A 15,815-nucleotide genomic window follows, 5' to 3' on the forward strand; every position below is an offset into this window, starting at 1 on the left:
GACGCGCGTTTCGTCTACAAAAGACTCATCATTGACGCTCGAATCCAAAAAAAGTTAAAAAGGCCAAATAAAGTACGAAGTTGAAGAGCATTGAGGACCAAAATTCCTATACGTTTTGCCAAATACAACTAAAGTTATATATGCCTGAGGTAGAAAGCCTTAGTATTTAAAAAATTCTAAATTTTGTTAACAGTAAATTTATAAATTAACAAACCACACTAAGAAATATAAAAAAAAATGATATCTTCATGATAGTTGAACTAAAATCAATATAACTTTTCCTCTGATATTGAATTTTTTTTTCATTTTATATAAACATTGACATTATTCCATGACGATTTAAGTTCTATCCTTATTCTTATATTTCTTCGTTTAAGGTTAATGGATTACAAGTTAGTTTGCCTGTAAAAACCGAAAATGGAAACATTGAAATATCAAGAAGTGGAGGTTTTATATCGGCTGTACATGCTAAATGTAACATACGAGTTCAATTTGATGGCTACCATTTGGTTAATGTTAAGGTATCTAAACATTATTTTGGCGGAAATTTGACTGGAATCTGTGGCAATTGTAATGGAAATTATATGGACGATCTTCAAACTAAAGATGGAATCGACGTTTCTTCTAAAGGAAGAGCAGGACATGCAGACATCGGGAAAAGTTACAAAGTTACAGATGAGTCAGACCTTCAAGATGCAAGGTATGCCAACAACAACTATATGTTATATAAATTGTTGTTTATGTGTTTTTTTCAATTCTTGTTGTTTTGCATTTGTTATCATTATACAGATATCATATAAAATGTAAATCTAGAGTAGCAATTAAGACTAAGTTTATAAAGTATTATTTAACATTTTTGTAAGAGATTCTTAATTCAAATTACATTTTTCACTACATTTTCATTAACACTAAAAGAGACTTTGTGTTCCTAATAAATATCGGTTTATTGACAGCTGTGAAGATGATTCCATATATAAAGACTGTCCAAAAGACAAACAGGAAATGGCCAGAAAAGAAACATATTGTGGCTTTTTGACATCAGATACCAGTCCTTTTAAAGCATGTAGGGACTCTAAGAAGGTTAATTTTGACCAGTTGTATAGTAGTTGTGAAGTTGACTTCTGTAATTCGAACAAATTTGATGTACATTGTCAAACACTACAAACAACTGCTTTAGCATGCAGTCAGAATGGATTTCAAATCAAATGGCGGACATCTACATTCTGTCGTAAGTGTTGCTTTTGGGTTTCTTTCATTTTAGTTGCATTCTAGTAATATTTTTAAGATGATTGGTGCATTTGTGTTTATTGAATAAATTATTATGAAACATCTTTTCAATGATCACCTGACAATAAGTTTACAAGCAACAGAAGATTTGCCAACAAACCGAAATTCTTGAATAAACAAGTAAAGCTGAACCTCTTCCTCGATATTAAACGTAATTGTTTAGAAATGACTTATACTTGAGACTGTGTCGATTTGAAGCGTATTATCAAATCTAATTTTCACTGTGCTTAAACGGCTGTGGGTAACTTAAGTTACCCACAGCCCAAGATGGAGCCGCCTTGCGTCGGTTAGATACAATTTTTCTATAGAATAACAATACCACGAATGCATCAATTAAACAACTGAATTTAAAAGTTGTATTAATCGTTTAGGGAAACCCCTAAACTGGAAAGGTGATTAAATTCTACAAAATAAACGATCACAGCACGATTTAAAAAAAAAACACTTAGGCTGTCCGTAACTTCAAAACAACTTGTCCGTAACTTTTTTCATCATACCAATAGAGATGTCCATAACTTTCAAAGAATCGACATACGCGGATGTAATGTTTAAACTGATGATAAAGATTGCATCGAATACATATTCACAAAACGAAGTAGATGTCTAGTATGATATAATTCATTGTATCGATGGAAGACAAAATTGGGAAAAATATGAAAAAAATCACGATAAATCCGCAAAACGCGGGTCTCATTTTGTATAACGTCGGGGTACCCGAATCGCCTAGTTCGGAGGGTTGTTTCCGATCATAGCAGATAAACTGTTGAAACATCATTGTTCGTTTTTATTTTTGGACAAGTAGACTACACAAGTATTTTTTACACATACATGTAGCATGTATACACTTACTGATTTTCTGCCAGCAACGACAAGGGTAGCGTGAATCCGGGATTTTGGAGGGGAACCCAAATTGCCCAGGCATGCAGTGGATAGACTATACGAGACTTAAGTGCACAAACTTTTCCCGTCTTTTTGAAAAAGCCAAAAACACTTTTCTCTCATCTCCACAAAAACAAATACCATCAGCATTGACAGTAAAATAAAAGGGGTGTCAATCTGGACACACTGGGACGTTGCGCACGGTGATATTGCGGCACTCTGGCCAAGATTTACAGTAAATGGGAAAACTTTTTTTTTTAAAAAGGACACTTTGTATAAATAAATAAACCTAGTTTTACAGCTAGCTGCATATTTCATTTGTATGCAAGTTGCATTAAATCTCATTAAACTGAATAAAACTAAAAGACACAATAGGTAAAAGTCAGTGACAATAAAAGGAAAAGAGCAGTCAACATAGTGTAACAATTCGACATAGTATATAAAAATATAAATAACTACGTAGGACAACAGGGTAATTTAATAGTCTAACAACCCCTGATACCATACAAAGAGAGAAAAAAAAAACATACTAGGAAACATATTCAAAAAATCATAACACTATAACTAACTGGTGGGATGTATAAATACCGAGCCGCGTCAAAGAGTATTCATCAAAAATACACATAGAAAGAAACAGAGGTGAAGGTAAACCGCAAACATATAATTAAACTCAAAACATTAAAGAGTATGGAAAAGCCTTGGTCTGACAAGCGAAAAACGTCGATAAGACGCACATCAGTAAATAAAAGTTCAAACCATAACCAGAATGGAGTACCACAAACCCCACATAAAACTTCTGTGGTGTAAGTATGATGCGTTGATAAAATCACATTTGGTGGTGAATGCGTAGTATAAACGGCCGCGAAGGTTACAAATATGATGTTAATTGTCTTCTAATTGTTGAAATTATAATTCTTAAAATTTCAAATCAAAAGTTACCCACATCTAAAAATAAAGTTACGGACAGTCTGCTTAGTTTCGATCAAAAAGTTACGGACATCTTATGCATTTTTTAAAGTTGACCTTGCGCTTTAGTGAACTCTATATTAACAAATTTATGGTAATTGTTAGTCATTTCTTTATTCAATAATCCTATAAATATTTACATTCTGCATGAAAAACGTCGCAAAAGGTACATTTTGTATGAATTAAATATCAACGAGTTTAAAGTCCGCCATCTTGGGCTGTGGGTAACTTAAGTTACCCACAGCCGTTTAAGCACAGTGATTTTGGTCATTTTTCGTTTTAAGATCCTTATATAAAATCCTTAATACAAGTAATATTATATTAGATATCAAATTGAATTGTTTGTGTTTTGTTTGTCGATATCAACTGTAATAATTACTTTTAATATAATGTATTAGTTGTGTTTAAGTAAAATGATTTGACAGCTTTAAAATATATGTATATATTATATAGATGGGCGAAATTCGTTCAATGCTTTTGTTGAGACCATTCAAAGAACTACCACTGGCTAAACGAAAACCCAACCTGCCCTACTCCCGTTGTTTCTGTATTGGCATTTGTCTAATACTACATTTTATGATTTTTATATATTTATGATTTTTTTCTCATGGGTTCCTTTTTTGAAAAAAAACAGTGTTGTCTTTGACTATTTGTTTTGACTATTTCACACATTCTATTTGATATTTACAAACACTTTAATCACAGTTTACAAATACACCTAATGAAAGTTGAAATGTTATCTGCTCAATATATAGACTTAGGAGATACAGTATAGTTGCCAATTAGACAACTATCCAAATGAGCAGGTTTCATCAACTATAGGCCATGATACTTTTTTTAACAATAAGCAATTGAAAACAACCCTATTTGTGAAATAAAAAAATCACTAACTTTGGTCTGTTTGTCTGTCCATGTGCATTGAATGTGTATTTCTTTTTAAGGGACAGGGGTGGATATGGTATTCTTTTATTAGCCTCGTTACTATGTATGTTGAACTGTCGTTTGTTTTTGTTACACTTCAGTCTTTCTGTTGTTTCCCTCGGTTTTTGTTTGTAACCCGGATTTGTTTTCTCTTGATCGATTCATGATTTTTTATCAGCGGTATACTATTGCCTTTATTTAGATTTCAAGTTTTTATTGCAATTGTTATCACTCATATTACGATCATTATTTTATTTCAATATAAATATTATTATTCTTTACTTTAAGCGTTAAAGTGTAATGGTGATTTTGTATACAAGTCAGCCATATCTTGTATCAATACATGTGATAACCCAACAGCGGAACAAAATTGTCAAGACCCACCTATAGATGGATGTACCTGTCCTAGTAATACGTACTTAAATGGTGATAAATGTGTAACGATAGACAAATGTGGATCTTGCAGACTAAATACTAAAATGGGAAATCTAAATATTGCAGTATGTAGGACATGTTTGAGTTCATTCTGAAAAATATTTCTAAAAAATATATTTTTCTTCTTTTTTCTTCTTTTTATATGGAAGAAAACAAAATATTGCAAATTACTATTAAGGTAATTATGTAAGCAAGCCGTAGATACATGTTGTATGGGAGTGATTCGAAAAACCCTAAAATTGCCCTCTAGCTACAAATTTAAATAAGGATTTCTTTTTTAACGAATATGACATCACAAAAACACTCATTTTGATTTTCAACGAAAATTCAATGGAAATATGTAAATGTCCATTTTAAAAGAGTTCGGTCATGAAGCAAAGTACTAAAAAGTCTTTTCCTGTGATGTTTGTTATAACATTTTAAATATTTGAGATATTTAGCTGTTGACGCATGTGGTCTATACTTTAATTTGGTTGAAATCGAGACGATTTTGAAAATTTTGCAAAAGTATCTTTCGTTAGCCTTCTTTGGATGTAAAAATCAGAGCTTAAAAATAGATTTGAACAACAAAAGTTCGATTTAACTTTCTGATATGCCTTTACAACAATGTCATACTATGATTGCAATTGATATACCATAATGTACACTGTTGAAATTGATCAAACATTAATGTAATTAGAGCAACTAGCTAGCACTTTTGGAGGTAAACCAAACATTTCTCGCTATATTGTAAACACATTGGTGGCCTTCGGCTGTTGTCTACTCTATGGTCGGGTTGATGTCGCTTTGACACATTCCCCATTTTCATTCTTAATTTTATGTTAAATATATTGGTTACTTTTTTTCAGTATGGCGATGTCTATCCTAGAGGTGACTGTATTGACTCACAAAAGTGTGAAAAAGATAATGGAATATTCAAATTAGCATCTGTAAAATCATTAAAATCATGTTTGGAGGATGAATGGTGCAAACCAAATAAGCTTGGAATATATGAGTGTGCAATGAAGCCTGGTAATTATTAATACTTATACTTTAGAAAGCAAGATATTGCTGCATTATAAGAAAACAATTGATAGATTAGTATTTTTCGGTAAGATGAATATATTAGATTATATATTAGAAGACGCAAGTTTTTACAGAACAAAAACCATTGATGATTTATATATTTACGGCTTATTATTAAAACTTTCTTGTCAATATTCGTAACAGGATATATGTTATCTAACTAAATCCCATTGTACAATGCCGTGTGACACCTTTTTAGTTTCTTGGATGTTCTTCGTGTTTTCTAAAAACTCATAAAAGTCATAAAAAAATATGAAAGTTTGTCACATTTATATTAAAATAAATGAGCGTGAATTTAATTGATGAACAGACGCTTGTAGTACATGTCGTTTAAAATTTATCTTAACAGAACATACAACCAGTTTTTATTGAGAATGTGTTTCCAAGAGACAAATATGATATCCTTGCTTGCATATAACGTTATGAAGGGCACACCTCTAGAACGGTAAACAATTGCAACAGTAGTATACCGTTGTTCAATAGTCAAAAATCGACTACAAATGACGCCACGCAATTCTAACTTGGTTTGAGTTTTATTGTAATAAGCATTGTGTATAAGTTTTATATAATTTAGTTCAAGCAAACTAAAGTTAGAAACGGATGAACGTATTGTGCAATGCAGTGTGACTGATGCGAAAATGTTCAAAATATTCAGATATGCCCATTGTTCATGTACTTTAAAAAAAAAATGTCAGATGATTTAAAATAGGATTAGATAAATGATGAATTTTACGAACTGTTTTTACTTTCTTCATTTTCACTTATCATCTTGAAAATTGAAATAGATAGAAAGACATTTTTTTATGCGGTGTTCAAAGTTTTTCAGATTCATGAAAATCTACAGCTTGATATATCACGCAACAAGTAGCTTAGTTTCAAATCTGTATTTTGACATCTAGATGTCTTCTAGATCTGTTTACCTCAGTGTATTCACGTTATCTGTCGGAAAATTGCTACCTCAATCAAAATAGTTATTTCAGTATTTAATAAGATATTATTATAATAAACTGCAGTTAATGGAGGATGGGTATCGTTTGGTGTTTGGTCAGATTGGACTGAATGTAGTAAAACATGTAATACTGGAATGCGATCTAAATCACGGACGAGAACTTGCACAGATCCTAGTCCTAGTTTTGGTGGAAAAAACTGTGTCGGATCTAGTATAGAAAAGACAACAAAAATATGCAACGATTTTGAATGTCCAAGTAAGCAAAATACAGTCCGTTTCTATTAAGTTTACGGATATAATACATTGTGTTTATGTAAGCATTTTTAAGCTTGAGAGCTCCAATATATTTTCATTAAAATTGTCTTATGTTCTCGAGCACACCTGTTGATTAGTTATTCCAGAAATATGTGTCGTGCTAACGAAACTAAGTATCATACTTTTTCACGTGTGCTGCATATGGAGTCCGCTCAACCTTAAAGACCTTGGTTTATGTTGCTCATTCTTTAGTTTCCTATTAAGATTTGTCTTTTTGTCGTATTTTATCTATCATGGTTTTCTTGGGCTGTTTCGACTTTTGATTCACCCGTTGGTAACTTCCGCCTCTTTGTGATAAAATATTATTTAAGTGCAAACTATATTGCAGGTTATTGTAGCTGTATTGGAGCAGGCGATCCACACTATTACACACCTGATGGTGCAGATATACATTTTATGGGCACATGTAAATACACACTATGGAAATCAACTATTCCAAATGATAAATGTAAATTCAGGGTAGAGACTAAAAATGAAATACGTAGTAGCAACACTGAAGTTTCCTACACTAGAATGATAGATGTATATGCAGGCGGATATAAAGTTCGGGTATTAAAAGGCGGTAATGTTTTAGTAAGTAATCTAAGTATCAATGCTTGTTTATTTCAAATTATACAAAATAAAAACAAAAAAAGTTGAAAATCAAGCGTAAAATCAGACTAAAACTAAAAAACTAAAAATATTACATTTTGTACATTTTTTGTACTTACCTTTTGCTGACAATTGAAATAGGAAAGACAGGAGTAGGGAAAATACATCTATCATAAAATTATGTATGATAAATTAGGAAACTCTTCGTAAATAGGGTTTGCACATGTTAAAATCTACTTAATTCATTTTGAATGTAGAAATCAAGATAAGAATAAGTGGATGAATATCATTCACTGTAAACAGAACTAGACCGTTCTTTAAACCGATTCTTGGTTGGTATATTGGCGCACATTACCTTTGTATATGCAATTATATCTTTGCATTATGTAAAAGTTTAAGACTTTGTATTACAATGATTTTCAAAATTATGTTTCAGGTGAATGGAATTGCAGTTCGAGTACCATTTGAATCAGCAGACGGTCAAATTGAAGTTTCAAAAACTAGCAATCTGATAACTGTTGTTCATGGTAATTGTGATATCAGGGTTCAGTTTGATGGCATACACCTTGTTAATATCAAGGTTTCTAAAGACTACTTTGGTGGTAACTTGACTGGAATCTGTGGGAACTGTAATGGATTATACATGGATGATCTGATGACAAAGGATGGAATAGATGTTTCTTCCCTAGGAAGAAATGGACATGCTGATATTGGAAATAGTTATAAAATACTTGATGATTCCGACCAGCCAGGCGTCGAGTTAGTCTAATGTTATATGTGTTTCAAGTTTTGATATATTCCACATGTTTTCATTTCCATTTTAATTATGCCTCATCTACGAAAGTAGAGGTACATTATGTTTTCTGGTCTGTGCGTCAGTTCGTTCGTCCGTCCGTCTGTTCGTTCGTCTGTTCGTTCGTCCGTCTGACCCGCTTCAGGTTAAAGTTTTTGGTCGAAGTAGTTTTTGATGAAGTTGAAGTCCAATCAACTTGAAACTTAGTACACATGTTCCCTATGTTATGATCTTTCTAATATAAATGCACAATTAGAGTTTTTACCCCAATTTCACGGTCCACTAAACATAGAAAATGATAGTACGAGTGGGGCATCCGTGTACTATGGACACATTCTTGTTTCTATTAAATCAAGATCTTTCATTGGAACAGTCCTAGTAGAAATAGCTCTATTACACAATTTTATTTATTGAATGGCAAGTAGGTATTTCATAGAAAGGTTTATTAGGAGCATATTCAGAAATAAAATAATAAGTATTTTTCTTTTATGGCTGTGGATCATTATCTTTTTCTTGTATAAATGGATAATTCTCGTATCACATTGCTTTGCAATACAACTAAGTGATACGAAAATTCGTTAATTTCATTGGCCTATCTAGTAGCATGAAACGTTATGTGACATTTCTATGGGTTATTCTTAAGGTCATTTACTGTGGATTAATTTTTATTCGTTGGTTATCAATTTTCGTGGATTTCATTGGTAAAGGCGAACCACGAATTTAGATGTTCAATGAAATACAAATGTCCTATAGTCTTGTATGTAGACTTTGGCAAAACCACGAAACTAAACACCCACGAAAATGCAATATTTACTTAATCCACGAAAACTGATACCCACGAAAAAAATGAATACAAACTAGTATTATTTTCAACGGTCAAAGGGATGTAAATTTGTTTCCTCAATGGCAACAAAGACACGAGTTTCTTCAGTGAAATACAAAATGCTCACACTTTTCCCCGCAAATCCTTCCTTTGTTAAATTGTATTTCATGTTGAAGCCTACAAAAAGTATTAAAACGTAATGGTGGATTTTTATATTTATCACAAAAAAAATGTTTACCATTAAATAAAGGTTTAACAATTAAATGTCATTTGGATAACGTTTGATATCATCTCTTCTTTTATGGTTCATTTTTAACTTATTTTAACTCCATTGAAATCGACGAAATAAAATAATTTGAATTGATATTAAGATATTTATTTTCACTTTTAGAGATGTTAATGTGTAACTGAATCCTATGTTTAGTTACACATGAATATCTCGAAAAGTTTGAAACATTAATTAAATATTGAACTGGTTATGATATAAATTGATATGAAAAATTGCAGATGTGCTGATGCAAAACCTTTGAAAAATATAACGAAAGGGGACAAGAAAATTTCGGAAGAGGATGATAAGTGTGGATATTTATCACCAACAAATGATAACAGTCCATTCAAGATATGTCGAGAGTCTTCATCCCTTAACTTTACCAAACTATTCCAAAGCTGCGAGTATGATGTCAGTGTTTCGAATGCGGAAAATGCAAGTTGTCAAACTTTGGAAGCTGCTGCTTTAGCGTGCAGTCAAAGAGGAATTTTGGTGAACTGGAGGACGGAAAAGTTTTGCCGTAAGTGCAGATTTTATAATGTCGTGAACGAATATATTTGATTGTAAAATATTAAAAAAAGTTTAAATATTGTAGTTTTAATTACCCTGAAAATTATTATTGTATATTGCATCTTTTTATTTCAACGAGATATAATTTTGTAAATCACTGTCAATTTTGCATTCTTGATTCATACGATGTATTGATTTTTGTTTAAGTACGTCTTGATTATGATTTTGTGGTTAACGAGACTTGAAATATCCTAACAAAAAATTAGAAACAGACACTAGGTCACTAGGAATAGCAACAATTTAACACTGTAACTGGTTCATTAATGGCTCTAAATAATATTTAAATCTATAAATGACACATTGTTTACTTCTTTAAGACTTTGTTATTTATTGTTAAAACTAATACAGCCTTTGTGTTTAACATTCGACAGGTATTTGCTCCTAGTAAATGTCAAACTTTTTTTAATATATTTGACATTGATTTTTTTTCGTAGCACTCACGTGTAAAGATGGCATGGTTTATAGCACATCTGTTTCATGTATAAATACGTGTATGAATAAATATGCAGACCAGAATTGTCTTGATCCACCAACCGATGGATGTGCTTGTCCCAAAAACACATACCTAAGTAGAGACCAGTGTGTAACGGAAGATAAATGCGGTTTTTGTAGAATAGGTGGAAGTAATATATTAAACAGTCTGTCGGTATGTCAATTTTATAGAAAAACTTTTAAATATGTAATTTCAGTGTCAATTTAGAAAAGAAATATTACACATTTAACATCGTTTTCACAAAGATTTGAAATTGTGTTCCTATATCATAGGGTTTGGGGAAATATTAACCATTGGAAATAAATTCTACGACAAAGATAAATTAGGGTAGTAACAAAGGTCAGTTCAACTAACAGTATGTCCTAACAAAGATGCGGATATACGAATGATAAACAAATTAAATAAGTGTGCTAAAATTACAAATTACTAAGAAATACTATTGGTTAACGTTTCAAGGTCCTAAAAATAATTCATCATCATGAAAATCGTCAGTAGATTCTTTCCTTATAAGAGTCGTTACCTCTAAAAGACATGTTTTGCTTAAAAAAATCGAAATGATCAGTATTAATTTCTTGCTAAAACGCCAAGGAAACATTGCAGATTCTTTTGAGTTCATAGTTTATACTCAAACAAATAAAAGAATGAACAATAATATTCTTCAGTTGGGCGATACCTATCCTCAAGGAGACTGCATTGACTCTCAAAGATGTGATAATGTCAGCGGTAATTTGGAATTGGTAAATGTTCCAGCTGCAAAGCCATGTTCTGGTAAATGTGAGAAAAATAACTTTGGAATATACTACTGCAAAACCTACAATAGTAAGTAACAAAGTAAAATCGAAGGAGGGACTGATGTATGATAAATTCAGAAAAATTACTGAAAAGCATACTTATTTTCTTTGTTGGGGTATACAGTTTGTTCTTTGGCATTATGTTGCGTCGCCACCACAGGCGTGTATCTCCAGTCAGCGCATTGACCACTTATAGGACGACGACATATCAAGGTGTATATATATAAATATATACTTCTAAAAGGGGTTCGATCTGTTGCTATAACTCTAACTGTTAAGGCTTTACAGAGACATAAAACTAATAAAAGTTCACACCCTGTTTATTCTGGTAGTAAGGCACAACATGAATTTATGCAGTTTTACAATAGTAAATATTTATACTATAAACTAGTATGACATTATATAAACAGAAGAGGTCCCAAGAGGATACATAAAACTTAAAAAGGTATGAGATTTATCAATCTCATAGTTAACTTGCTGTATTTCCGGTGAGGTGCATAAACACCTGAGGTGCAATTGCACCTAAGGTTTAGGTTACAGTATATAAATGAGGTGCGGTTGCACCAAGGTTCAATTAATTAAGGTATATAAATGAGGTGCGGTTGCACCAAGGTTCAGTTACACCCAAAGTTCCTGTGCACCCGAGGTTCAAGTGACAGTTTAAAAACGAGGTGCTGTTGCACCAAGGTTTACAATTTAATAATAAATGGTCATCTCTTATCCAGGTGCATTGCCTTAGCAATGTATATAATTTTTGCCGTATACGGTGCAGAGACACCGAAAATAGATGTGGTGCGCCAAATCCAAACTTGGAAGCACCGCTAAATTTGAGTACCGCTATAAACGGTTTAAATGCAGTAAACGAATCAGTTGATTGGTAAAATCATCTAAATATAAAATGTAATTTATATTCATAGCTTTTCTCTAACGGACCAATAATTCACGGAAGCTTTTAAATAAATATTGATGCACCCGGTGCAACTTAGCTCGACTCCCGGTGCCAATAAAATAAAAGAATGGTTTCTTTTAATAGAAACACTCAAATAAAGATACCTAAAAAGGCATAATTATATTAAACTATTACGCAAACGTACCATCGCTACATCTGAAGAAATATTCTGCTGCGACATTATAAGAAATACTTTAAAAGTTAAACTTTATGCGACTAAAAATGAACGTGTCTCAAGAAAGTGAACTGAGAAGAATGACGTCACGAGTACGCTGACGTCGCTTTATATATAGAATAATATTAACCAATCAAATAATTCGGTTTGCAATCTCCGGGCAAACGTGCTAATTTGCGCAAAGATGGTGGTTCTAAGTATCCTCCGGGCACTTATGCACAATATTACAAATAATTCAGACTTCACAAAGGATTCACACCTAACTAGATGGATAAATAAATGTATTACAAAGTTAGTAATGCAGGATAAAAGTCGTGACATAATATAAAGTAAGTGAAATTCCCAGTGGAAGTGGTTCGTGTCCCGACAAAAATGGACATTCTGAACCGCAAGTTAAAAGTGAAAGTAGACTAAAAACTACAATATGAGAGCTAATAATCACATGAATAAGTAATTAAACAATATAGAAGTACACAATTCTATGATTTCTACAACATCAAGTCATAATTATTGCATAACAAGCGTAAACTACTAATTTTGGAGTCCCTTCAACATGCATAAACGACATGTAAACAATCAATTTCCGGTGACATTCCAGAAATGTACTTTAACACCAGATGTAAACAAACGGATACTTACAATGAAACCAGATGGGATTTAACAGGGGTGTGAATAACGAAATATCTTAACAACAATAAATAATAACAATATAACATTTGAGACCATTTTAACTTATTTATGGATCATAAAAGGACATAATAAGGAACCAATTTCTGGCCGGCACAACACTGCCCCCTCCTTAGTATGGATTGGTCTCCAATTGGATGGTAAGGTAAGATAAAAATATATTAACATCTATATCAAGCCTCAGCGCTTACTATTAATTTAAAAAAAATATGTACATTATTTTTCAACCATACAATAAGTTAAAGAATATCTACCATCACAAATTATCAGATCTCTGTACTTGTTATCACTAACAAGTAGAATATATTAAATTCTATTTTATACATATATACATTTGCCTATAGCCATTTATAATGTTTTCTCAAACTTGAAAACCTGATAAAGGTATTCACTTATACACAAAAATAAAAATGTAACTGTAACTGTACATGCTGTATGCTCAGTCGCACACACATAGTCTATCACTATCACACATACTCATGCGCAATAATTATTATTTACAATATATACATACCAGTACCATTAAATTACCTAACATTTAACTTCCTAACCTTTAACTTCAGGATTTACAGTAGAGGGCCAAGGATGACACAGGACTGCGTAGTAAATTATACATTTAAAATGGTCCTCTGACCACTATATACAATAAGAAAATTGAAAAAATATACCATTTTACTCTATTAACAACATAACCAATTAATTATATTAAAAAAAAACATTACAATATATTAAATGTTTACAATATTTCCTAACTATAGTTAAATTTTATACATGAATAGAAAAACAACAACACATTATCAGTCCAAAAAGTTCCTTTCTTTCAAGTCTTCTCTTGTCTTCTCATTCCGGGTCTTCTTAGTCTAGGCCAGTAGGGTTTTAGTGAGATCACAAGTTGATCACATGGAGTGGTACTCTCTTGTACCGCAATTTGAAATTATAAGCCATGTACACCTGTTGTACATAATCCTGATGAAATTGATGTGGTCACTCATGAAGAATGAAAAATAGGTGAATATTAAGACATTAATATTGAACTTATGGTTTCGTTAACTAACATACATAAATTGCCTACATGTAGACCAATATATGAATAGTTTTAAGTTTATGCATTCCACGAGCACATTCTCTACAGTGGATGCTTCTATAAACTCAAATTGCTGTCAGTAATAACAAGCAATTACCAATCATTGGTTTCTATGTTTACAGCAATCATATGTTGAATGATCTACATTCAAAATTATGTTAAAACCAAAGTTAATATAATAAACTTGATATATAGTTGCCAGAATTTAATGCTGTGCAACAATACATCATACATAGAACATAAAATCATCAAATGCTAGAACAACCATGATTGTACCGTCTAAGAGAGCATTCTCTACATTAGAGGTTTCCACAATCATTATTTCTTTAGTTAAAAAGAAATATTGTATTTCTACTTTAGTTTAGTTCTTTGAGCATTTATTTTAAGCCATGTTGGGGCATTGCTGTCAGTGTACATCTGTACTTTATCCGGATGTTTCGCATGTTGAATGATCCAAATTCAAAATTATGTTAAATCCAAAGTTACTTTAACGAGTTGATTATAAGTTGCCAAAATTTAATGTTGTGCAGCAATGCATCATACATGAAACATAAAAAATCAGATGCCAGAACAAATATGATTGTACCGTCTAAGAGAGCATTCTCTACATTAGAGGCTTCCACAATCATTATTTCTTTCATTAAAAAGAAATATTGTATTTCTACTTTAGTTTTATTCTTTGAGCATTAATTTTAAACCATGTTTGGGCATTGCTGCTAGGGGACATCTTTTATTTATCATACTGAACTAATTTTGGATTGGTCTAAGGGAAATAACTCCATTTCCAGGTAGACAAAGAGACCTGTCTTGTTAACAAATTTTTGAAACTGCACTAACCATGCCAGTTTCAATATTCACAAGAGAATCAACAATCTTTAAAAGGGACAATAACTTCAGCTTCAGGAGGTACAACAACATCATGAGCTACAGCAATCCTACCTATAGTAGGTTGCATATTTTCAGTAAAATGGTAACACGGTATCCAGTCACCATTTATAGACAAACAACTTTCATTTAACAAAACATCACAGTTATTAGGGGTAAGAAAATCTACCCCTAAAATTCCATCATTATGTATATCAGCAATCAAAACTTCATGATTTATGATATGGCTACCAATTTTTATTTCCACATTTAATTTTCCAATAAATGCGGAAGTTTCTCCAGTAGCAGTAACTAAATTTAAAGTAACTGGAGTAACTAAGTTCTGAGATGAGAGGGGGAGCTTCTCAAAAATCTTTCTATTAATTACAGTGACACTTGCCCCTGTGTCAACCAACATATTTACAGGAAAGTCCTGTATTTTTGTTGAAACAAATAAACCCTCATCTCCGAACTTAGACACATTAAGTGCAACTATCCTGGGCCCTGACTCATTTGTCTCACACCGGCCCCCGTGTTCGACAAGTCCCGGTTTCCCGAGTATCCCTGCCCATAATTATGAGCGGTATTGCCATTTTGGTCATTGCGACCATTTTGGTTCCTGCTATTGTTATTATTTTGACCATTATAACTATTGTTCCTATTATTATTTCCAGAGCCATTATTATTATTCCTATTCTGATAATTACCCTTATTTTGGTAATTATTTGACCATTGTTTATTAGTGCTATAATTGTCATTTGTTTTTCCAGGTTGAGAACTCTGAGCTGATTTGACCACTTGCTTGATGTCATTCGTCAAAGACTTCATTTCCTGGCGGAAACTATCCATGAAAGTCTTTGTAAAGGACTCAGGATCATCAAGACAAGCTGACTCATTTGTAGCTACTGCA

General features: G+C 32.2%; 1 protein-coding gene across 4 annotated transcripts in view; it reads left to right on the forward strand.

Annotated features, from left to right (window-relative positions):
• LOC139482136 (mucin-6-like) overlaps positions 1-15,815 on the forward strand; it is a 68,167-nt gene that overhangs the window by 37,756 nt on the left and 14,596 nt on the right. For all 4 annotated transcript variants that reach the window (XM_071265825.1, XM_071265840.1, XM_071265832.1 and 1 more), the window contains exons 26-35: positions 378-700; positions 954-1,228; positions 4,342-4,553; positions 5,337-5,499; positions 6,567-6,758; positions 7,146-7,390; positions 7,845-8,167; positions 9,532-9,812; positions 10,297-10,508; positions 11,018-11,174. In XM_071265825.1, coding sequence (XP_071121926.1) covers positions 378-700; positions 954-1,228; positions 4,342-4,553; positions 5,337-5,499; positions 6,567-6,758; positions 7,146-7,390; positions 7,845-8,167; positions 9,532-9,812; positions 10,297-10,508; positions 11,018-11,174 — 2,383 coding nt within the window. The remainder of the gene's footprint in view (positions 1-377; positions 701-953; positions 1,229-4,341; positions 4,554-5,336; positions 5,500-6,566; positions 6,759-7,145; positions 7,391-7,844; positions 8,168-9,531; positions 9,813-10,296; positions 10,509-11,017; positions 11,175-15,815) is intronic.

This window comes from Mytilus edulis, chromosome 1 (genome assembly GCF_963676685.1).
Source record: "Mytilus edulis chromosome 1, xbMytEdul2.2, whole genome shotgun sequence".
Classification (NCBI taxonomy): domain Eukaryota; kingdom Metazoa; phylum Mollusca; class Bivalvia; order Mytilida; family Mytilidae; genus Mytilus; species Mytilus edulis.